The sequence below is a fragment of the Antedon mediterranea genome, chromosome 3 (genome assembly GCF_964355755.1).
Source record: "Antedon mediterranea chromosome 3, ecAntMedi1.1, whole genome shotgun sequence".
Classification (NCBI taxonomy): domain Eukaryota; kingdom Metazoa; phylum Echinodermata; class Crinoidea; order Comatulida; family Antedonidae; genus Antedon; species Antedon mediterranea.
The window spans coordinates 32,669,339-32,695,610 of record NC_092672.1 but is presented as its reverse complement, the minus strand read 5'-3'; the positions used below and the strand labels follow the sequence as shown (position 1 = coordinate 32,695,610).

The 26,272-nt window shown below is 35.7% G+C and overlaps 3 protein-coding genes across 3 annotated transcripts; all 3 read left to right on the top strand.

The window, feature by feature from the left end:
- Positions 1-284: 284 nt before the first annotated feature.
- LOC140045256 (uncharacterized) lies at positions 285-3,780 on the top strand. The gene has a single exon (XM_072090086.1). It carries the CDS (start codon positions 330-332, stop codon positions 2,289-2,291), a length of 1,962 nt encoding a protein of 653 aa, XP_071946187.1. The 5' UTR covers positions 285-329; the 3' UTR covers positions 2,292-3,780.
- Positions 3,781-14,299: 10,519 nt separating this feature from the next.
- Positions 14,300-15,158, top strand: LOC140045257 (uncharacterized). The gene has a single exon (XM_072090087.1). It carries the CDS (start codon positions 14,302-14,304, stop codon positions 15,040-15,042), a length of 741 nt encoding a protein of 246 aa, XP_071946188.1. The 5' UTR covers positions 14,300-14,301; the 3' UTR covers positions 15,043-15,158.
- Positions 15,159-23,989: 8,831 nt separating this feature from the next.
- On the top strand, positions 23,990-24,830 carry LOC140044315 (polyadenylate-binding protein 1-B-like). Its single transcript, XM_072088793.1, is given in 3 exon segments — positions 23,990-24,270; positions 24,272-24,322; positions 24,324-24,830. Coding segments are annotated over 3 exon segments (822 nt in total). The 5' UTR covers positions 23,990-24,006.
- Positions 24,831-26,272: the final 1,442 nt, after the last annotated feature.

The window sequence follows — 26,272 nt, the reverse complement described above, 5'->3', positions numbered from 1 at the left end:
CCTACATTTTGAAAAGGACAGTCACATGACCAATATATTCTAAGAACTAACACATATTGTCAATTACAATTCTTTTTAACTTGTTATAATGATTAAGCTTAAATTCTGAATGTTTACTGCCGATTTTTCTGTCGGTATCGATCGCGTTATATAAGTAGGTATATTGTAATGAATTGAACATTGTTATGATCGCATGCATGGCTAACTTGTCATGACTTCTAAAAATAGTAATGACTAAAGTTTGGAAATTTCTAAACATTTTAGTTATCATCATATTATACATCTTATACTACTACTGCATACGCAACCCATAGGCCTAGCACTGAAAAATGGATAATTACCAGACTTGGCCTCTAGGCAAACCTGTTCTGATTCTTATAAAGTATGGAGTACATGAAATTTTAAAGTATTCCAACAAAGGTCGTGATAAACTGGCTAATTGCATTGAACAACTGTGTAACGCTTATAAAGGCTCATCGCTGAAAGATGGTGGCGGAGATGTAGATTTTGACGATCCTGCGTACCAAGCCTGTTATGTGTTTCTATATTTTCCCGTATTATGTTATGGTATTTCCGACAGTCTACAACAATGTTTTGATCACGGTCATTTAAACACTCTATTGGACATTATTTCACGTCGTGGCTGTCTAAATGTCTGCGCTTTGGGTGGAGGCCCGGGAACGGACTTGTTTGGTGTTAAGATGTTTCTCAACAGTAACGGTTATACAGAAGTAATGATTCGTGCGACGGTTTTGGATCGACATCTCAATTGGAAAATTGCATTTAATTGTTTATTATCAAGTCTAAGTGGAAAATCAAGCGTATCAGTTGACTATCTTCATTTTGAAGTCGGTATTAGAGGATATATTTCACATGATCATGTAAAAGCCATAGCTAGTGCAGATCTGATTACATGTAGTAAGTTTATATCGGCTATAAAGGCACTACCGAATTCACAACAGACACTACGAAGACTTCTAAACCAAGCTAAACCAGGTGCCTTTATTTTGTATTTGGAAAATTCAAAAGGAGGTAATACGGATTTTTTTAGTTCTGTTGCTCGACAGGCACAATTTATTGAGGTTTACAGCATTGATCGAGATGAAGAACATTCATACCGGTTACCCAAAACAGAAAAATCCTGGTATATAAATGACATGTCCCAACATTTTAACTTTCGATCACAGCGTAATCTACGAGTAAAATGTATGTTATGGCGAAAGACTGGTCAAATACCTGCTGTTTCACCATCCAGTGAAGGGAGACATTTCAGCTATACAAGTCCGATATATCCTGCTTTATATTATTCACGCAATTTGCTGGGTGCAAAACAAATAATACCACCTAACCAAACCCAGAACATTCCTCAGAAGACAAATGTGGTCACATCACCTACACTATCACATCCTCCTAGAGATTGGAGAAATTCTATCCACACAGGATATATCTACTTTGACAACTTAGACAAGGCAATTGATAACAAAGCTCTGAATGATATATTTTCAGAGTTTGGTAACATGTTATCTTGTAAGATTCAGTGTGATGAAAACAATGAGTCTAATAGCTATGGGTTTATCCAATTTGAGAAAGAAGAGGCTGCCTCAAAGGCTATACGTAAAGTCAATGGCATGTTGCACAATGGAAAAGAAGTATATCTCGGTTGGATTCCTCGCAAAACAACGCATCATGTAACCACGTCAACTGGTAATAGCAAAGATATCATGGGGTCCAAACGTAATTCAAGTTTACCTGGCATGATGAGAGACGTCTTTATTGCAAATCTGGACAAGGCAATTGATAACAAAGCTCTGTATGACGCATTTTCAGTGTTTGGTAAAATTTTGTCTTGTAAGATTCTATGTGATGAAAACAATGAGTCTAAAGGCTATGGGTTTATCCAATTTAAGAGTGAAGATGCTGCCTCAAAGGCTATAAGTAAAGTCAACGGCATGTTGCACAATGGAAAACAAGTATATCTAAGTCATATGATTCGTCGTAAAGCCAGAGCTGCCGAGAAGGTTGATAAAATGAAGAGTTACATAAACGTTTATGTCAAGAACTTGAACCTTGATATTACAGATGATCAACTGGTTGAAAAGTTTAGTAAATATGGAAAAATCGTCAGTGCGAAAGTGATGCGTGATGAAAATTCAAAAAGCAGAGGCTTCGGTTTTGTAAGCTTTGAAAACCATGACGCTGCATCGAAGGCTATTCAAGATATGAAAAATATTGATACAAAATGTTATATTGTTCGCGCTCAGAAGCAACCTAAAATTAAACTAAATGATTAACCAATATGTTATCATTTGTATAAAGTTACTACACAACTTTCCATCCAGTAACCACGTCGAACAGAGTACTTGAGTAGCATCACTCAATGTATGCGACATCATCAAAGTATTCGACATACGCCATGTGCACAAAGACCAGAAATACTAAAACGACTAAGCAAAGCATTGCTGGGTAAAATGTTGCGCTATGTTGAAAACATGTTTTGCATTTACTCAGGAAGTTACATGGGAGAAAATTTTACTTGGAAAATATGATATCAAAATTAATGAAATATTTTCCATTTTAACTTTCTGTGTTTATAAAAATAAAGTCAAACACAGGACTAGGACTTGTTAAAAAATGTCCATGGTTAATGTTCACTGCGGAGTTAGAAGATATAATCAATTGTGAGTTTTTAATAAATAAAGAAAAGGCAAAAAAAAATGTGGTCAGATATGGACCGTAACAATTTAGCAAGGTATAAAATTAACGTTTATAAAATTGATATTTAGGTAAAGTAAAATATAACTTTTTTTTTTTTTTTTTTTTTTTTTTTTTTTTTCATTGCCTGAAAGAGATAAAAAGAGTTATAAAATTAAGAATTCTGTGGTAAATTATACGTACATTGTTAAGGATTGAAAAACGTGTAAAGAGTGTATAACATAGAGGAATTTTTTTTTCTTTCCTTATACTATTATATATAAAATGCAATGGTAGGAGTGAGATATCAGTTGTACTGAAAGTTAGTTAATGTCAATTATATTGTATTTAGACTAGGCTATGAATGAGGTAGGTGCCACCCGGAGAGGTAGAAATTCTCATATAACTTTTCTAGACCAGTTTTTTTCTGGGGAATCCAAATATATTGGGTAAACGGGCTGTAACCTGAGAACTTTTGCGTGAGGGCGCTTTTTTCAAAATGGCTGCCAGTTACAGTAGACTATGATATCTTGGCAACCACTGGTCATAGAGAGTTGATTTTGGTGTCAAATTGTTTGGAATGTACATGTTCCTATTTGATGTAATAGAACATTTTGTCAGAAAATGGCCGGAAATACCTCTATTGACCTTTGACCCAATATCTAACAGATATCATATCTCCGTAACTACTCGACACAGAAAGTTGTAATTGGTGTCAAACTCTCCAAAATATAGATGTTTATATTCAAACTAATAGAACATTATCTGTAAAAATGACCGGAAATAACGTTACTGACCTTTGACCCAAAATGCAAGACATTTCTCCTATCTGATCACGTTAATCCTGTCAATTAATTCATTTTGTGCCAATTAGAGGTTGACATTCTCATATTATTTTCTGGACCAGTTTTTCATGTGCAATCCGAATATATGAGATAAATAAGCCATAACAAGGCCAAGAATTTAATTCTTTTACTACATACATGCTTCCCTTTAGTGTTTCAGTCTGTATGTCGTGTATTAATCTTCAAGATCGCTCACATCACTGCAATCTGAAAAGTCTTCATATTCATTATGTGTAAACAGTTCCTGGACATCAGTGAGAATCACTGTCTCAATCCATTTAGGCTCCATTTGTTCGTTCCATCCATTGTGTGTACTGTTGTTGACAAAATCATTGACGTCTGCTGATTGCCATTCTTTAGTAATGAAGTTTGCTCTAAGTATATGAAACTCAAAGGTCTGCTGACATAGTGGCAGTAATGATATATCTGTAATCTTGTTGTGTCTGGAAAACTTTCTGTTGAAGATATCATATCTTGCTTGATTTACACTTTTCCCCTTCACTCCATACAATGGTGAAACATACTCTTCAAGTTCCTCATACAACTCTTTTGATGGAACATCTGACACTCCAAGGTTGCAGAATGTGTCAACAAATGTTGCTTTTGATTCCAGAAGCTTCCAGCAGGTACGTTTTCCTTTCCGAACGAAAGCGGAGTTATACTCGTTACCTGTGAAAGCATGGAATCCAATAAGGGATGATTTCTGCGCTTTTTTTAAATCAATGTCACTCAATTTCAGTACATTTCGGTATTTCCCAGTGTTTGTATCAATAATTACCCTCTGCCCATCATCTATGAAATGAGATAGTGAAATGACTGGAATGTCAATGTCTCCAGAATGGGAACGAATTATTGCTACGCCTTGATTGTTATTTGTTAAAGCATGCTTTGCATGCAGGATGACTTTCGTGTCGGCTTCTTCTTGGCTACTATTAAGCTCCGGAACCAATACAACATCTCAGTTTAGTATTACGTAGATGCATTCTTTGTACGATGAAAAGTAAATAACATCACTCCTCATATCTGTTAGAATGCTTTCTTTCTTTGACACTAGTACACAGCGAATAAGCTCAATCAATCTGGTCTTGTTCTCGCCGTTGGCAAGGAAATTGTTGAAATCACGGGGCAACTTTGATATTTTTGAGCTTACAATTACTTTTGGTGCAATACCGCGTCTGTTTCTCGCAGTGCTCGACCAGGATCCATAACATCATCTCACTTTATTTTCGAATAGTGGGAAGAAACTAGAAATCCAGGCAAATGGGAAAGTAAAAGTAATATAAGCTAATCGGGATGTTTTAGGAAAGCTTCTTGCCACCTCAACAAAGCATGGTAGAATAATTGACTTTAAGAAAGCCTTTGAGTATCCACTTACCCCTGTCCCGCTAAGCCTTGCTAATGCAGATGGGACAAGACGAACAACTCAGAAAAGTGTCCTAATGGAAATTCTCATCGAAAGTTCAACAGATGTTATAGATCCTGGTCGGGCACTGCCAGCAAAGGCTACTGTCATTGCCTATGTTGTTGACTTGATGGCACTAATCAGAACATTTACATCTTACCCTGATACGTACGAGGATCTTGTAGCAAAGGTTTTCAACAGCATCCCTAAAGGATACAAGCGTGTTGATATTGTTACCGATGCATACCTGCCAAAAAGCATTAAGTCTGTTGAGAGAAACATACGCGGTATTGCACCAAAAGTAATTGTAAGCTCAACAATATTAAAGTTGGCCGTGATTTCAACAATTTCCTTGCCAACGGCGAGAACAAGACCAGATTGATTGAGCTTATTCGCTGTGTACTAGTATCAAAGAAAGAAAGCATTCCAACAGATATGAGGATTGATGTTACCTACTTTTCATCGTACAAAGAATGCATCTACGTTACTAACTGAGATGTTGTATTGGTTCCGGAGCTTAATAGTAGCCGGAAGAAGAAGCCTACACGAAAGTCATCCTGCATGCAAAGCATGCTTTAACAAATAACAATCAAGGCGTAGCAATAATTCGTTCCCATTCTGGAGACATTGATATTCCAGTCATTGCACTATCTCATTTCATAGATGATGGGCAGAGGGTAATTATTGATACAAACACTGGGAAATACCGAAAGGTACTGAAATTGAGTGACATTGATTTAACAAAAGCGCAGAAATCATCCCTTATTGGATTCCATGCTTTCACAGGTAACGATTATAACTCCGCTTTCTTTCGGAAAGGAAAACGTACCTGCTGGAAGCTTCTGGAATCAAAAGCAAAATTTGTTGACGCATTCTGCAACCTTGGAGTGTCAGATGTTCCATCAAAAGAGTTGTATGAGGAACTTGAAGAGTATGTTTCACTATTGTATGGAGTGAAGGGGGAAAGTGTAAATCAAGCAAGATATGATACCTTCAACAGAAAGTTTTCCAGACGTGACACAACAAGATTACAGATATATCATTACTGCCACTATGTCAGCAGACCCTTGAGTTTCATATACTTAGAGCAAACTTCATTACTAAAGAATGGCAATCAGCAGACGTCAATGATTTTGTCAACAACAGTACACACAATGGATGGAACGAACAAATGGAGCCTAAATGGATTGAGACAGTGATGCCCACTGATGTCCAGGAACTGTTTACACATAATGAATATGAAGACTTTTCAGATTGCAGTGATGTGAGCGATCTTGAAGATTAATACACGACATACAGTCTGAAACACTAAAGGGAAGCATGTATGTAGTAAAAGAGAATTAAATTCTTGGCCTTGTTATGGCTTATTTATCTCATATATTCGGATTGCACATGAAAAACTGGTCCAGAAAATAATATGAGAATGTCAACCTCCAATTGGCACAAAATGAATTAATTGACAAGATTAACGAGATCAGATGGGAGAAATGTCTTGCATTTTGGGTCAAAGGTCAGTAACGTTATTTCCGGTCATTTTTACAGATAATGTTCTATTAGTTTGAATATAAACATCTATATTCTGGAGAGTTTGACACCAATTACAACTTTCTGTGTCGAGTAGTTATGAAGATATGATATCTGTTAGATATTGGGTCAAAGGTCAATAGAGGTATTTCCGGCCATTTTCTGACAAAATGTTCTATTACATCAAATAGGAACATGTACATTCCGAACAATTTGACACCAAAATCAACTCTCTATGACCAGTGGTTGCCAAGATATCATAGTCTACGGTAACTGGCAGCCATTTTGAAAAAAGCGCCCTCACGCGAAAGTTCTCAGGTTACAGCCCGTTTACCCAATATATTTGGATTCCCCAGAAAAAACTGGTCTAGAAAAGTCATATGAGAATTTCTACCTCTCCGGGTGGCACCTACCTCATTCATAGCCTAGTCTAATTGTATCATTACATTACTCATGTGCTCAATGTACTCATTGTAAACGAACATTTTATTGATGAAGAAATAAAAGTGGGTCGATCCTACATAAGACAAAAAAAAAAGTTACTACACAACTTTCCATCCAGTAACAACGTCGAACAGAGTACTTGAGTAGCATCACTCAATGTATGCGACATCTTTAAAGTATTCGACATACGCCATGTGCACAAAGACCAGAAATACTAAAACGACTAAGCAAAGCAAAACAAAACAAAGCATCATCAGGTCGTCTAATAGCAAAGGTACTGCCATCACCAACAAGTTCCTCAAGTCCACTACACTAGGTCAGGTATTGGAGCAAAAATACAAAAAATGATGAAACCACAATTTTAAAACAACTTACCATTCTGCTACATGACATTAACAACAGGTTCCTCTCTGTATTCTATTTAGGTCATAGTAGTCCGGTGGCAGGAGGGGGGAATCACCACCCGAAAGGGGACAAATTGCCATCCAACTTTTCTAGACCAGAATTTTCCGTAGATTACGAATATGGAAGGTAATCGATCAGGATAGGAAGCGTTTTCGAGATATAAGGGGTCAAAGTTCAAAAATGACCAATTACAACAATGTATTATGTAGGCTATATGTATTATAACAAATTTATTGAAGCACAATTTGGTCTTTTATTACATTTTTATGATTATAAGTGTCTATTCAATCACCTTATGAAAACAAAAATCCTTTGTAATTAAGGGTCAAATGTCAATATTGACCAATCATAGAACGTACCTATAAAACCAAATAAAAACTTATATTTAATAAAAATTGGATGTTTTCTCATCCTGTTAATCAATCATACGCAATGTAAAAGAGCGAATACATCATTTCATCAGTTGACATAAGGTCAATTTCATCAGTGGACATAAGGTCAAAGGTCAACATTTTAATACACGTATTAGTTAACAAATAAATGCAAAGTTGTCCAAACTATGATATTGATGGTTTTACAAGTAATAAAATTATTTGATTAGTAAAGTTATGTTATTTCATTATAATTTTGATTAATATAATTATAATATTTAATCGAATCAGACTTTGATCAGGATAGGAAGCGAATAGGAAGAGATAAGGGTCAAAGTTAAAAATTGACCAATTATAACAATGTATTATATACATATGTATTATAACCAATTTATTGAAGTTCAATTTGGTCTTTTAATGCATTTGTATGGTTATAGGTATCTATTCAGTCGCCTTATAAAACAAATACTTTTCAATTAAAGGTCAAATGTCAATATTGACCAATCACACAATTTGCATATAAACCCAAATAAAAACTAACATTTAAGACAAAATGTTATGTTTTATCATTCTGTTAAGACATCTATCATTCATACACAATCAAAAGAGCACATTTATCATTACACAAGTTGACATAGGTCAAAGGTCAAAAGTTATGGTATTTTTATATTTTTTCTAGTGCGCAATATTTTAAATGTATTCATATAATACTGTAAAATAAATAATAAAATTATTAATATTATTAATATTATGACGGTTAAAATGTTATGATGTTAAAATGTAACGCTGACCTTCAATGATTTGCCACTATACAGTTGTTGCATTTATTAGGGCTACAATATTCGTTTTTTGGAAAATAAATTATTATATATTATATGAGTGAGTGGCCGAGCGGTTAAGACAGTGGAACCGTAATCACGTAGCCATAACATCGGCAGGGGTTCGAGGCTCACTCACTCCATGGTTCTGGTGGTAGAACGAGTCTTCTTGGATAAGGACTATAAACCGTAGGTCCAGTGTACACAACTTGCTCGTGTGCACTTTAAAGAACCTAGTACATCTTTCGAGACGAGTAGGGGGTTACCCCGGTGGCGATTTTTTTTTTCGTACATAAGTTGGGGACCCCCTCATGAAACGTCACAAAATAAACATGAATAATTCATCAGTTAAATTTTCTTGTTCCGTGTGCACCCAAGCGTATAGCAACAAGAAGTGATTACACAAGTGCGGTACGATTCTAGGCCTATCTCCGCTGTTGAAGAATAGCGGCGTTTTGTGTGGATTGTCGAAATAATCGGCCTTTAGTTTATGGTGTTTTTTAATATAATTTATTACTAAAGAATTACCTGTTAAAATTATAGTTTCTATTGATACTATTAGGCCTAATTATTAGTCTCTAAACCCATGTCTATTCTAGTAGTAGCTGTGTGGATGTGTGTGACGTGTGTGTGTGTGTGTTAGGTATGACCAAAGATAGTTACACTATCTTTGGTATGACACAATCCGAGTAATAAGTCAGCAAAATTAAACAATAAACATTACACAAAAATACATTTTTTTATTCTCGTGGGTCAAATCTTCCCATCTCATGTGTTCATATACGCGCATTTTTAAAGTTCCTTTGAGTACATTGCATATTGTTTGATAATTGATAGCAGAATTTAAAAAATACAGTACACAAATTATACACATTCTTTATTCTTGTGGGTCTAAGCTTTCTTTGGGCTATGTCCAAGAACGCTTGGGTGCACACGGAACAACAACTGCGATACGATTCTTTCTACAATAATAGGACTAGTATAGGATTCTAGGTCAATTCACGTGATTGCCTTCGCGCACTCTTCTTCACACACACGTCCACTATGCAAAATGTGTCGAGGCTAATCGACAGCTAGGCAAAACATTAAACTAAGTAGTAATTGGACATAGCCCAAAGACACAAGTCACACACACCCACACAGCTACTACTAGAATATACAGGGGTTTAGAGACACACAAAACTCCGCTATTCTATTATGAAATCAGCGGAGATAGGCCTAGAATCGTACCGCACTTGTGTAATCACTTCTTGTTGCTATACGCTTGGGTGCACACGGAACAAGAAAATTTAACTGATGAATTATTCATGTTTATTTTGTGACGTTTCACGATGGGGTCCCCAACTTATGTACGAAAAAAAAAATCGCACCCCGGTGTACTAGTACATCACAGCCACTGATCACCAACTGGGCCCTCTGGGAGATCAGTCTTTGACTGAAGAGGTCACCCAGTATAAAGATAAAACAAACAAACAAACAAACTACTATTCATCAGAACCAGAGAATACCAATTCGTACAGGATAGGGCATAGGCAGATCCAGGTGGCCAAACTCAATCCACAAATCATTACACAGACAGACCACAATTTTTATATAGCCACAGATAGTTTGGCCCATACAGGAAAGAGTTTCCTGTACATAAAAGATTCTAAAATAACCCATATGGATTTGCCCGAATGAACCCTCTAAGGACCCTTTTCGGATCTCTATGTGGTGTGCTACATAAGGCCCTGTATTAGAAATTAATATGGGGTGAATAGTTCATAGATGAACTATGGAATAAAACTAAAATGTTCACCCTCAATCTTTAAATAACATTTATGGATTTGCCCAAATGAACCCAAGGGCCGGTCCTTCATGGACCTTTCGGGGTTCTCTATGTGGGTATACAAAAGACCCTATATTGGAAATACTGTATGTGGGGTGAAAATGTGGGTTCATAGAGATATAATAAATATCCCTGTGCACCCTCGATCATCCATAAGGAACATTTTATGGATTTGCCCAAATTAACCCAAGGGCCGGTCGTTCTCCATGGATGGACATTAAGCCCCATAATGGATAAGGAGTGACAATGTGGGTTTATATAGACAGGCACATGGAATAAAGCTGCCTATGCACTCTCGATCCTTAAGGAACCCATTTGGATTTTGCCTAAAATGAAACAACAGCAGGTCATCTATTTAGACCCTTCTCTACTGTATGTTCAGTTCTACATTTGGCCCCTGTATCGGATCAATGCATTTCGCTACATAAGTTACTGTGTTAGAAATATATCGGGTAACTAAAACTGTAGGTTCCAATATTAAGCCATAGGAAAAGCCTGTCTGTGCACCCTCAATCCTTTTAAAAGGAACCCATATGGATTTGCCAAAAATGAACCATGGGTAACTTCTCTATGAACCGTAAATTCCGTTTATTGGAGATACATGTATACCTGATTGAAATTGCTTAAATGTTTCTGAAAGACATTGTACTGTATATTAGTAGTATTCCCCTTCCACACCTCGCATTAAATCCGCCCGATAGGCTCTTATGTACAGGATTTCAAAGCAATAATCATACTTGTATTTTTCAAGCAGTATAATCTATTAGATTGAATAAAAATATCTATTATAAACAATTTGCCGTTAGAAATCTCTATGCCATGTCGTTATTTAGATGAGAAAAACAGGTCAAAGGTTAAAATTACAGAAAAATAGTGTCTCAGTCAGTTTTTGAAAAAAAATATTGCATTATGGCAAGTATAAACATATATATTGTGAACAATTTGATACCAAAATTGACTCCTTACGACAAATATTTATTAATTTATGTTTTTATAACCTTATTCAATTATGTCAAAGGTTAATAACCACACTTCCGGTCATTTTCAAGCAATATCATCTGTTACACTGAATATAAATGCATATCTTGGGAACAATTTGCTCCTATTTTTAATTCTCTCCGACCTGCCGTTACTTAGATATAGCAAAAAGAAGTCAAAGGTCAAAATTGCTAAAAATGGGGTTTCCGGTCAATTTTACAAAGAAAGTTCTGTTAGAGCTAATATAAACATATACATTGTGAACAATTTGACACCAAAATTATCTCACTAGGTCCAGAATTTCCAGAGATATAGCATGTTTTTATATTGATCAATTTTGAAATTTGACCCCTTATATCTCGAAAACGCTTCCTATCCTGATCGATTACCTTCCATATTCGTAATCTACGGAAAATTCTGGTCTAGAAAAGTTGGATGGCAATTTGTCCCCTTTCGGGTGGTGATATCCCACTTCCTGCCACCGGACTATAGTATTGACACCCATCATAGTCAATTCAATTCAATTCAAGAAACATTTATTGACCAAAAATATTATATCATAACATTAACAATGGTTGGCATATAATATATATATAGTCGAAAGACTACAAAAGGCCCGATGTAGTCCCTCTTTACATTATACAAATAATAATAATACTTAGGCTAGTCTTAATTAAGCGGTACATTATATATATATATAAAAAAGAATATAGTATCTTAATTAATTAGATTACTATCTGAGGTATAATTTAATAAAAGATATTCTTTAATGGACCTTTTTAAACTTTTGCCATGCTTATGCACCATGCTTGGAATTTGATTACAGAAATAATTCCAAAGTTTAGGTCTATTTATATGAATAAAGTGTTCGCCGCAAGTTAGTCTTGAGAAAGGTACATTCATTGCATATTTGTGTCTAAGATTGTGATAATTGTTGCAGTCCTGCAGTGATACCAATATATTCCAATATGTTAGGTATATCTGAATTTAGTAAGGTAACCACACCACATGGTTCTGTTTGGTAGGAACGGAGACCAAACTACAGTATTACAGCGGTACCAACAATATATTCCAATCACCAGAATGTTGAGCAATGAATACAGTTAATTAACTTGAACGTTTTGAATGTTTTTACATAATAGATACTCATTTGGACATTGTTCTCATTCCCATGTATATGTATACTTCATATTTAATATTGATATTTAGATTTAACCACACGTTGAAGTAGCAGTCATACTGTATAGGTAAGAGTTATCACAGTCGACCACCCAGTTTGGGTTTCGGTAACAGTTTAAAATGTTTATAACTTAGTATTTTATCAATCAAACTTCATTCTTGAAGGTATCAACGCATTCTTCCTAAAATGAAAAAAAAGAGCAACAGATTGATTGAAACAATGACAACTTAAAGATGAGAATATTAATTATTTATCATTATTGTGATGTTACATTTCATTCGATGCTGTGTATTGTCTTGAAATAAATGTCCAAAGTTAAGTCAAAGATCATATACAATATGCTCATAGTCAAGTCAAAGTTGTGCGACGCAAAACATTACAACACCAATCACGACCATCGTCTATCAACATCAACAAAAGGTGATGTATGCTACAATTAATTATTGTCATCAATTAGTAATCAATTAAACTAAATTTCAATCAACCACCATACCATCACCACTACAGCCACGACGTGACGCACACAAATGTGCCTCTCGTGCTCTATGGATTACTACCTTTGTCTAATAATAATAACATACGATAGTCATTGAATACGTTATGCTTCATCTGGCAGCAAATCGTAGAAAATCTATAGTTTAGTGTTGTTTGTAGTTAAAACGGTCACCATATGTGTGAATTATGGAAATTCCAAGTTCTCGCGTCCTGTAGCAAAACATAGTTAATGATCGAAATTGTATAGACGCTAGGCCTTCTACTTGAGGAAATTTGTTCTCAGTTCCCGCAATCTGTTCGAAATTATCTTAGATTTTTATAGATAGACCTACAGCTACTAAAGTTACTTCGGTCGAAAGGTCTCGTGTAGGCTGCAGGGTTATTTGGACTTACCAGATCTACTACTATATTTACTGTTATTTCATTTTACTCATATTAACACTTTCACCCGGAGCACATCAGATGGAAAGATTTGGACAACCTGTTCTGCTTCTCATGAAGCAAGGGGTCCATAGAATATTACTGTACACCGACAGGCATGACGAACTGACCGAATGCATGCAGGAACTTGTCGACTGTTATAAACCCTCATCGCTTTATCAAGGTGACGGAGATGTAGATTTTGACGATCCTGCGTACCAAGCCTGTTATGTGTTTCTCTATTTTCCCGCCTTATGCTATGGTATCTTCGACAGTCTACAGCAATTCTACGTTGACATGCATTTAAACATGCTATTAGAAAGAGTTTCAATCCGCGGCTGTCTTAATATCTGCGCTTTGGGCGGAGGACCCGGTACAGACTTGTTTGGTGTCAGGATGTTTCTCAACAGTAGAGGTTATGAAGATATTCGGATTACTGCGACTGTTCTTGATAGACATTCCAGCTGGGATGTTGCTTTTGAATGCTTACTAGCAAGCCTAGATCAGCAACCACAGTTATCAGCTGATTATCTTCATTTTGAAGCCATTAGTAGACGTGTTGCATCTGAACATCTTAAAGCCATAGCCAAAGCAGATCTGATCACATGTAGCAAGTTTATATCAGCTATACGAGTACTACGAAATGCACGACATACACTTAAAGATTTACTAAGCCATGCTAAATCAGGTGCCTACTTATTCTATTTGGAAAATTCAAAAGGTGGTAATACAGAGTTTTTTAGTTCTGTTGCTAGGCAGGCAAACTTTGTTGAGGTTGCTACTATTGATCGAGGTGAGGATAATCCGTATCAGCTGCCCATGGCAGAACAATCTTGGCAGATAAAAGAGTTGTCCCAATTGTTTGACTTCAGTTCACAGCGTAATCTACGAATAAAATGTATGTTATGGCGAAAGATTGGACAGATGCCTACTGCAAACTATTCATCACGCAGTGATGCGAGAAATTTAAACTATACAGGACATGGACATGAGTCATCGATATCAAAATCTAGAAGGCAAACATCTGACCATCATGTTGTTACAATAACAGAAAACAGTGGTCGATTCTATGATAGTGTACCGATTGCTTCAACAAACTATGAAGCGCAAAGAGAAACCAGATTGAAAGCGCAAAGACAACAACAGTTACAAGCACAGAGAGAAAAACTGCAATCGCAAAGACAACAAAAACTACAAGCTCAAAGACAACAACAACTGCAAGCTCAAAGACAACAACAATTGCAAGCTCAAAGACAACAACAACTGCAAGCTCAAAGACAACAACAATTGCAAGCTCAAAGACAACAACAGCTGCAAGCTCAAAGACAACAACAAATGCAAGCTCAAAGACAACAACAACTGCAAAAACAAAGACAACAACAACTGCAAGCGCAAAGACAACAACAACTGCAAGCGCAAAGACAACAACAACTGCAAGCTCAAAGCCAACAACAACTGCAAGCTCAAATACAACAACTGCAAGAGCAAAGACAATTACCTAACCATTATGTGACATGTTATCTAGATTCAGATTCAGATCAGAGTCAAGAAGATCGAAGTCACCAAAGAGCAGAATCACAAAGAAGTCAAAGAACAGAATCTCAACACCGTTCCACCACATGCCCATGTATTTTGCTGTAACTTGATTTATTTTAAATAATGCGGCATCATTCATCAAAGAAATTGCGTAGCAGATATTAAAAATGACTGTACACGAAAATGGGATGGGAGGCACCCCGAAATGTCAGCTGTGCTCCTCTTTAGTTAAAATTTGTATTTGTACCAAGTTAATTATTATATTATATATATAAATGTATCACGAAATTGTACAATTTTACTTTTCTATGTAATTTACTAGTGTATGAAAAATCATATAGGTTTTGAACTTTGAGTGTTTTAATATTAAATGTACAGTATAAGTGAAAGAACAAATATATTTAATAATATTATGTTAAGTAAATATTTAAATATGCATGATTCAGATAAGAATCGGTAGATTAGGCCTATACATTATAAGTAAAAATGTACAGGCATTACAAACATACACAAATATACTGAAAATTAATTAGTGAAAAGGTAAAGACGAGGAAATCTGTGAAAATGAGATAAAGCCATCCAACCGAGATTCGAACACGGAACCCTCTCTTTGATTGAGATGATTATAGTGCGACTCCATTGACAGTGATGAAGAAGAAAACTCATCGTGTTAATAGATTTTGTAGAAGAATTCCCCTAAAAGTTTTCAATTGCAGTATTCAAATCATAAAAGAAAACTATAATAGGCCTAACCACACACTGTATATGGTTCAAAAGATTGCTTTAGAACTGGGCGATGTTTATTCTAAACGTTGAAAGGGTACACCCCTCGGCTTCAAGTGAAGCGTAGCCTTGAATAGTCGGCCTTTTATTTATTCTATGCTGATTTATAAGTAGGCCTATTTGAGTTCAAATCAATATCTTGTCTAGCCATTCCATACTACGTCATGTATTCACTGTGTGCACGGCGGATATAGCGAGGTGTTTCCTCGCTCCCCACCTCTGCACAGTTTTGATGGTTTCTATAGGTCCAGACAGGGAAGAGTGTAATTACACATTTCACAATTCCCTGGTCCAGGCAAGGCTATTTAATAGTCGTCCCTGGTCCAGGCAAGGCTATTTGATAACCTTCTCTGGTCCAGGCAATGCTATTTGATAGCCTTAGTCCGGATGACGACAGACGACATCAATCGATTTGTCATTGGGCGCGTTTATACAACACGCTATTACACGCATATTCTACACGCCTACGAGAAGTGTGTTGTATAAAAACAAAGAGATTCCGTGTAATGAGATTTTAATTGCAAAAAAGGCTACTTGGCTGAATCCTAAAATTTGGTGGATTCCCGGTCGCCGTTACCGTGTTGGAAGTGTCCTCAGGGTATATTTTGACCTCTCGTTAAAACAGGTCGTAATATCAATCATGTCATGCGACGTCTAACAAGATTGGGCCCATTTATTGCTGCTTCGCTGCCAGCAATCATCCTCCTACTATGGAACGCCGTTTACGCAACATTTCGATGATATGAATTTTATGAAGCGATATGTGAATGAAATGCATCGATATGAATTAAATGGTGCGATATATGAATGAAATGTTTTGAATTGAATGCTTTGAATTGAATATTTTGAATGAAATGTTTTGAATGAAATGTTTTGAATGAAATGTTTTGAATGAAATGTTTTGAATGAAATGTTTTGAATGAAATGTTTTAAATGAAATGTTTTGAATGAAATGTTTTGAATGAAATGTTTGAATTGAATTGAAAAGTCAAACTATTGGTGGCGTATGTCATTCTCGCTCGCGATTATTTTCTCAACCTCTTAGGCCTAAGCCTGGGTACCCTCATCTCCTTTCTTCCACGCTGCCTTTACAGAGAATCCTAACAGACCTGGGTTCGGAAATATGTATTCCAATGTTTCAGGTCTGTTAGGGAGTCTCTGTAAAGGATTCATATTGATGACAGCGTTGAAAGGAGATGAGGGTACCCATGCTTAGGCCTATTAAGAGGTTGAAAAAAAATCGCGAGCGGGAATGACATACGCCGCCAATAGTTTGACTTTTCAATTCAATTCAAACATTTCATTCAAAACATTTCATTCAAAACATTTCATTCAAAACATTTCATTCAAAACATTTCATTCAAAACATTTTATTCAAAACATTCAATTCAAAACATTTCATTCAAAACATTTCATTCAAAACATTCAATTCAAAGCATTCAATTCAAAACATTTCATTCATATATCACGCCATTCAATTCATATCGATGCATTTCATTCACATATCGCGTCATAAAATTCATATCATCGAAATGTTGCGTAAACGGCGTTCCATATCCTACCACGTCTTACGCCTAGCCTGGTAGGGCCAACTCGTAGTGGTAGTAGGCCTCTATAGACTATCGTTTCCCACTCCAAACAGAATAAAAAATAACATCGCAAAAATGGCATCTTCTTCCATAGTGTATAGATGAAACAATGAAACCCTTAAAATAACTTTTATTAATTTAAATGAACCGACAACAAAATAAACAACAATGCAAACGTGAACGAATACAATAATGAAAATGGTAAAAACCGCGCGAATACATCGGACAGCGAGGAGGCGACGATGATTTGTTGACAACAACCCAGCCAACAATTCAATTCAAGCGATCAACGATTTGACCTTTTATACTAGCATGCACTGCGTGTTGATGAAACTTCCGGTACAACACGGTATCGTGATTTCTAGTATAACAGCAAACGTTAAGGTGGGTTGACCTCGGTCCGAACAACACGCTAAAAATTTAAGCCGTGTTCAAATTTAGGGTGTTGTATAAACACGACCATTGAAATCGAAGCTTCTATACTCTTTGGTCTGTAGCTATATAATCATACATTGTGTGTATTTATTGTTTCGTTTTATGGAGATCAACCAATCAGAATCATACCTACCTTTTGAAAAGGACAGTCACATGATCAATATAATATAATTCTAAGAACTAACCCATTTTGTCATTTACAATTCTTTTTACTTGTAATGTTTTTTTTAAGCAGCCTTTAAATTCTAAATGTTTACTGCCGATTTGTCTGCTAGTATCGATCGCGTCATATGGATCATTTTAGTGAATAATTGTTTAGTTTTTTAGTGAATCATTTTTAATGATCACATGAATGGCTAACTTGTTGCTAAGACTTCCAAAAATCAATACCAAAATCAATATGACGAATGTTTGGAAATTCCAGATTTGATATTATTAAATAAAATTTGGAAATTCCGAATATTGAAAAATAATATGTTTTTCTAAACGTTAGTTATTCATCATATTATTACACATCTTTCATGAACCAGTACCAAGCTTATTACATAATAGGCCTACCACTTAAAGAATGGATAATTACCAGACTTGGCCTCTAGGCAAACCTGTTCTGCTTCTCACGAACGATGGAGTACGCGATATTTTAAGGTATACCAACAAAAGTCGTGATCAACTGGCTAGTTGCATTGTACAACTTTATAACTCATACACAGGATCGTCTCTCAAATATGGTCGTGGAGATGTTGATTTTGACGATCCTGCTTACCAAGCATGTTACGTTTTCCTCTATTTCCCCGTGTTATGTCATGGTATTACCAACAGCCTACAACAATTCTATCACAAGGGATACTTGGACACACTATTGGGGCCTACTTCACTTCGTAGCTGTCTTAATGTCTGCGCTTTGGGTGGAGGACCTGGAACAGACTTGTTTGGTGTTAAGATGTTTCTCAATAGTAACGGTTATACAGAAGTTATGATTTGTGCAACTGTTTTTGATCGACATCCCAATTGGAAAATTGCATTTAATTGTTTATTATCAAGTCTAGGTGGAAAATCTAGCATATCAGTTGGCTATCTTCACTTTGAAGTCGGTATTACAGGATATATTTCCAATGAACATGTAAAAGCCATAGCTAGTGCAGATCTGATTACATGTAGTAAGTTTATATCTGCTATAAAGGCACTACCGAATTCACAACAGACACTCCTAAGACTTCTAAACCAAGCTAAACCAGGTGCCTTTATTTTCTATTTAGAAAATTCAAAAGGAGGTAATACGGAATTTTTTAGTTCTGTTGCTCGACAGGCACAATTTGTTAACGTTTACAGCATTGATCGAGGTGAAGAAAATTCATACCGGTTGCCCAACACAGAACAGTCATGGCATACAGAAGAGTTATCCAAATATTTTAAATTTAGTTCACAGCGTAATCTACGAGTAAAATGTATGTTATGGCGAAAGACTCATCAGATACCTCCTGTTTCACCATGCAGTGATGGGAGAAATTTCAGCTATACAAATCAGTATTCTGCTTTATATTATTCAGGCAATTTTCTGGGTGCAAAACAAGCGATACTACCTAACCAAACCCAGAACTACATTCCTCAGAAGACAAATGTGCTCACATCACCTACACTATCGCAGCCTCCTAGAGATTGGAGAATTCCCATCCACAAAAGTCAGCAATATAATATTTCTGCAAGGCAACCATTCAGTAGTTATGTGATCCCTTCTGAAAGCAATGATCGTTATGATAGGGTTTCACTTGAATCAAAAGAAAATTCCAGAACATATAAGTTGAACACAGTAGGCCTACAGCAGCCAGGTGGACAAAAAGACCGTCCTCTAGCCATGTTGACTGCTAATTGGAAAAGAACACTGGCATCACCAACAAGTTCCTCTGTGTATTCCATTGAAAAAAAACCAACAATACTAAAAACACAAAGAAAAGCCGCTTCCCATCCTGTAACCACGTCGACTGTTAATATCAAAGAGTATGACATGGAGAGAGTACTGGCATCACCGTTGAGCTCTACAAAGTATTCTGTTGGGCCACGTATTGAAGCAGAAAAACGAAAAACAGCTTCCCATCCTGTAACCACGTCGACTGCTAACATCAAAGGTTATAATCTGGACAGAGTATTGGCATCACCAACAAGTTCCTCAATGTATTCCACTAGATCAGATATTCAAAAGCAAAAACCTGAAACGGTAAAACCACAAAACAAAATGATAGATGCGCAAGCAGTGTCCAACTACTCTATTGCCTCTTTATATGTTGGAGATTTGAATCCTGAAGTTACAGAAGCTATGCTTTTTGAAAAATTCTCAACAGCTGGACCAATTTTATCCGTACGCGTTTGTCGTGATGCCATCACCAGACGTTCGCTTGGCTACGCACATGTCAATTTTCAAAAAGTCGCAGATGCAGAAAGAGCCCTAAACACAATGAAATTTGATACTATCGAAAGGCGCCCAATCCGTATTACGTGGTCTCAACGTACTGGCATGGAATACGTCTTCATTATGAACTTGGACAAGTCAATTGATAACAAAGCTCTGTATGATACATTTTCAGCATTTGGCAACATTTTGTCTTGTAAGATTCTATGTGATGAAAACAATGAATCAAAAAGCTATGGGTTTATCCGATTTGAGAAAGACGATGATGCCTCAAAGGCTATACGTATAGTCAACGGCATGTTGCTCAGTGGCAAACAAGTGTATGTAGGTCATTTGATTCCTCGTAAAGCCAGAGATGCCATCATAGCTGATAAGATAAAGAGTTCCACAACGTCCTCGGCGTATTCTATTCAATCAGGTATTGAAAAGCAAAAATCAGAAAAAACAGAAGGTAAAACAACTTATTATCCTGTAACCACGTCGAATACTAATAGCAAAAGTTATACAACATCATCAACAAGTTCCTCGATGTCCTCCGTTGGGTCAGTTTTGAAAACACAAAAACCAAAAATAAAAATACAAAACAAAACAACGCATCTTGTAACCACGTCGAGTACTAATAGCAAAGGCTATATGACATCACCAACACGTTTCTCAATGTCCTCCGTTGGGTCAGTTGTTAAAGCACAAAAACCAGAAATAAAACCACAAAGCAAACCAACACATCCTGTAACTTTGTCGGCTACTAATAGAACAAGTTATAACATGGACAGAGTACTGGCATCACCAACAAGTTTCTCACTGTATTCCACTATGTCAGATATTCCAAAGCAAAAACCAGAAATAAAACCACAAATCAAACCAACGCATCCTGTAACTTTGTCGACTACTAATAGAACAAGTTATAACATGGACAGAGTACTGGCATCACCAACAAGTTCCTCACTGTATTCCACTATGTCAAATATTCCAAAGCAAAAAACACAAATAAAACCACAAATCAAAACAACGCATCCAGTAACTTTGTCGACTACTAGAACAAGTTATAACATGGACAGAGTACTGGCATCACCAACGAGTTCCTCACTGTATTCCACTATGTCAGATACTCCAAAGCAAAAACTAGAAATAAAACCACAAGGCAAACCAACGCATCCTGTAACTTTGTCGACTACTAATAGAACAAGTTATAACATGGACAGAGTACTGGCATCACCAACAAGTTCCTCACTGTATTCCACTATGTCAGATATTCCAAAGCAAAAACCAGAAATAAAACCACAAATCAAACCAACGCATCCTGTAACTTTGTCGACTACTAATAGAACAAGTTATAACATGGACAGAATACTGGCATCACCAACAAGTTCCTCACTGTATTCCACTAGATCAGATATTCAAAAGCCAAAACCAGAAATAAAACAAAAAATCAAACGAACGCATCCTTTAACTTTGTCGACTACTAATAGAACAAGTTATAACATGGACAGAGTACTGGCATCACCAACAAGTTCCTCACTGTATTCCACTATGTCAGATATTCCAAAGCAAAAACCAGAAATAAAACCACAAATCAAACCAATGCATCCTGTAACTTTGTCGACTACTAATAGAACAAGTTATAACATGGACAGAGTACTGGCACCACCAACAAGTTCCTCACTGCATTCCACTATGTCAGATATTCAAAAGCCAAAACCAGAAATAAAACCACAAATCAAACCAACGCATCCTGTAACTTTGTCGACTACTAATAGAACAGGTTATAACATGGACAGAGTACTGGCATCACCAACAAGTTCCTCACTGTATTCCACTATGTCAGATATTCAAAAGCCAAAACCAGAAATAAAACCACAAATCAAACTAACGCATTCTGTAACTTTGTCGACTACTAATAGAACAAGTTATAACATGGACAGAGTACTGGCATCACCAACAAGTTCCTCACTGTATTCCACTATGTCAGATATTCCAAAGCAAAAACCAGAAATAAAACCACAAATCAAACCAACGCATCCTGTAACTTTGTCGACTACTAATAGAACAAGTTATAACATGGACAGAGTACTGGCATCACCAACAAGTTCCTCACTGTATTCCACTATGTCAGATATTCCAAAGCAAAAACCAGAAATAAAACCACAAATCAAACCAACGCATCCTGTAACTTTGTCGACTACTAATAGAACAAGTTATAACATGGACAGAGTACTGGCATCACCAACAAGTTCCTCACTGTATTCCACTATGTCAAATATTCCAAAACAAAAAACACAAATAAAACCACAAATCAAAACAACGCATCCTGTAACTTTGTCGACTACTAATAGAACAAGTTATAACATGGACAGAGTACTGGCATCACCAACAAGTTCCTCACTGTATTCCACTATGTCAGATATTCGAAAGCAAAAACTAGAAATAAAACCACAAAGCAAACCAACGCATCCTGTAACTTTGTCGACTACTAATAGAACAAGTTATAACATGGACAGAGTACTGGCATCACCAACAAGTTCCTCACTGTATTCCAATATGTCAGATATTCCAAAGCAAAAACCAGAAATAAAACCACAAATCAAACCAACGCATCCTGTAACTGTTTCGACTACTAATAGAACAAGTTATAACACGGACAGAATACTGGCATCACCAACAAGTTCCTCACTGTATTCCACTAGATCAGATATCCAAAAGCCAAAACCAGAAATAAAACAACAAATCAAACCAACGCATCCTGTAACTTTGTCGACTACTAATAGAACAATTTATAACATGGACAGAGTACTGGCACCACCAACAAGTTCCTCACTGTATTCCACTATGTCAGATATTCCAAAGCAAAAACCAGAAATAAAACCACAAATCAAACCAACGCATCCTGTAACTTTGTCGACTACTAATAGAACAAGTTATAACATGGACAGAGTACTGGCACCACCAACAAGTTCCTCACTGTCTTCCACTAGATCAGATATTCAAAAGCCAAAACCAGAAATTAAACCACAAATCAAACCAACGCATCCTGTAACTTTGTCGACTACTAATAGAACAAGTTATAACATGGACAGAGTACTGGCATCACCAACAAGTTCCTCACTATATTCCACTATGTCAGATATTCAAAAGCCAAAACCAGAAATAAAACCACAAATCAAACTAACGCATCCTGTAACTTTGTCGACTACTAATAGAACAAGTTATAACATGGACAGAGTACTGGCATCACCAACAAGTTCCTCACTGTATTCCACTATGTCAGATATTCCAAAGCAAAAACCAGAAATAAAACCACAAATCAAACCAACGCATCCTGTACCTTTGTCGACTACTAATAGAACAAGTTTTAACATGGACAGAGTACTGGTATCACCAACAAGTTCCTCACTGTATTCCACTATGTCAGATATTCAAAAGCAAAAACCAGAAATAAAACCACAAATCAAACCAACGCATCCTGTAACTTTGTCGACTACTAATAGAACAAGTTATAACATGGACAGAATACTGGCATCACCAACAAGTTCCTCGCTGTATTCCACTAGATCAGATATTCAAAAGCCAAAACCTGAAATAAAACAACAAATCAAACCAACGCATCCTGTAACTTTGTCGACTACTAATAGAACAAGTTATAACATGGACAGAGTACTGGCATCACCAACAAGTTCCTCACTGTATTCCACTATGTCAGATATTCCAAAGCAAAAACCAGAAATAAAACCACAAATCAAACCAACGCATCCTGTAACTTTGTCGACTACTTTAGTACTGGCATCACCAACAAGTTCCTCACTGTATTCCACTATGTCAGATATTCAAAAGCCAAAACCAGAAATAAAACCACAAAACAAAATGATAAATGCGCAAGAAGTGTCCAACTACTGTATTGCCTCTTTATATGTTGAAGATTTGAATCCTGAAGTTACAGAAGCTATGCTTTTTGAAAAATTCTCAACAGCTGGACCCATTTTATCCATACGCGTTTGTCGTGATGCCTTCACCAGACGTTCCCTTGGCTACGCGTATGTAAATTTTCAAAAAGCCGCAGATGCAGAAAGAGCCCTAAACACAATGAACTTTGATGCTATGAAAGGGCGCCCAATCCATATTATGTGGTTCTCAACGTAATCCAACTTTACGTCGTACTGGCACGGGAAACGTCTTCATTAAAAAACCTGGACAAGTCAATTGATAGCAAAGCTCTGTATGATACATTTTCAGAATTTGGTAACATTTTTTCTTGTAAGATTCAATGTGATGATAACAATGAGTCAAAAGGCTATGGGTTTATTCAATTTGAGAAAGAAGATGATGCCTCAAAGGCTGTAAGTAAAGTCAACGGCATGTTGCTCAATGGCAAAAAAGTGTATGTGGGTCATTGGATTCCTAGTAAAGCCAGAGATGCCAACATGGCTGATAAGATAAAGAGTTACAGAAACATTTATATCAAGCACTTGAACATTGATATTACAGATGATCAACTGAAAGTGTTTAATAAATATGGAAAAATCGTCAGTGCTAAAGTGATGCATGATGAAAATTCAAAAAGCAGAGGCTTCGGTTTTGTAAGCTTCGAAGACCATGATACTGCATCGAAGGCTATTCAAGATATGAACAATTTTGATTTGGGCCTAAAGGTAGGAGTGTATGTTGGACACACTCTAAAGAAGGTTTAAGAAACAAGTTTATACTAACATTTATTTATGTTTATCTTTAGTTTATCTGTTAGTTATGTTTTCAAACACAAACTTTTCTTATAGTTTAAGACAATTTTGCTTATGAAAGACGAAATATGTAGTTATCTTAGGTTATAGTCTTAGTTATGTTTTTAGTATTTAAGTCCAAAGGCCTATGTACTTGAAATGAACAAATAAGAACCAAACAATGTAGTCCTGACAATGTGTTGAAAATTAATGGTAAACAACGATAAAAAGGACAATTCAACTGTGCAACTTTATCAAATCATTTAATATTAAAACATATTATTTATTATACTTTTTATAATTATGTTCTGGGTCACATAATTCTTTAAAATTCAACATTTATTAATTTTCTATCGATGGTAAACAGAATATATAGTCGCCTAACATGCATTGTTTACTAAAATCTACTTTTGTATCATACATCATGATACAAACAAGATAAAATATATGTAAATGGAATAAAATTACTTGAAATGTATGTTGAACATAAATTATATATTTAGTTGGAAAATAAATTATGTATTTAGTTGGAAAATAAATTATGGGTTTAAAAAAAGTTAAATACTCTAAACACAAAATGTTTAACTCTATAAAAAAGTTAAGTGTTAAAAGATAATAATGAAAAAGATAAACTCAAAAAGAAAGCAAATATGCATGATTAAAAACAAATGTTAATAGGATAAATATACATGTTAATGGATTACTGTTTTTTTTATAAGAAATAGTTAATAATAAAGTATATTAAAGTATATAAGCTAAGATATATGTAAACGTAATTTAAAAACACAATGGATCAGAACATATAAAGTGATGTGTACAACAGAAATGTAATGTACAATATATATGTATTTATGTCAATAAAAGTGGGATGAACCCAAGTAAGACACAAAAAATCTACTTTTATACAAATATATTTGTATTTATACAGAGAGAATATAATAAATCATTTTTACAAAAGTCAAAAATATGTTTCTATTTTTTTCCTTTAAAAAAATGCCGTCATCCGTGCATCAATGGTTGTCCATACATGCAAAAAAGAATAATAAATAAAACAGTAAAATATTGAAAACATTAATTGAGGTATACCATTGATTAAGACATTAATATATTAATGTATTGTTACACTTGCCCAGCAAGCTAAATGGTCATACGATTTAATTTTAAAAATTAAGAAAATTAATTATGCGCGTGCTTTACACTTATCTTTTCAAACAATCAGTCACGTTGTAGTTGTTTGTATTTCTGAATAATAAGACGTTCTAAAACTAGGCTAATTGTATACATGTCAAAAGACAAACCAAACTTAAATGATCGATCAAAGCTGCTAAACAAGCAGAGTGTGTTCAAATAAAAAATATATTACATACAGATACATCTTGTGTTGTTATTTGGTTTGCTGTCTTGTGTGTTAGATG

What these genes read in the sequence shown, in the direction of transcription:
- LOC140045256 (XM_072090086.1), top strand. Translation starts at nt 330, where the DNA reads ATGGATAATTACCAGACTTGGCCTCTAGGCAAACCTGTTCTGATTCTT.
- LOC140045257 (XM_072090087.1), top strand. Translation starts at nt 14,302, where the DNA reads ATGTTATGGCGAAAGATTGGACAGATGCCTACTGCAAACTATTCATCA.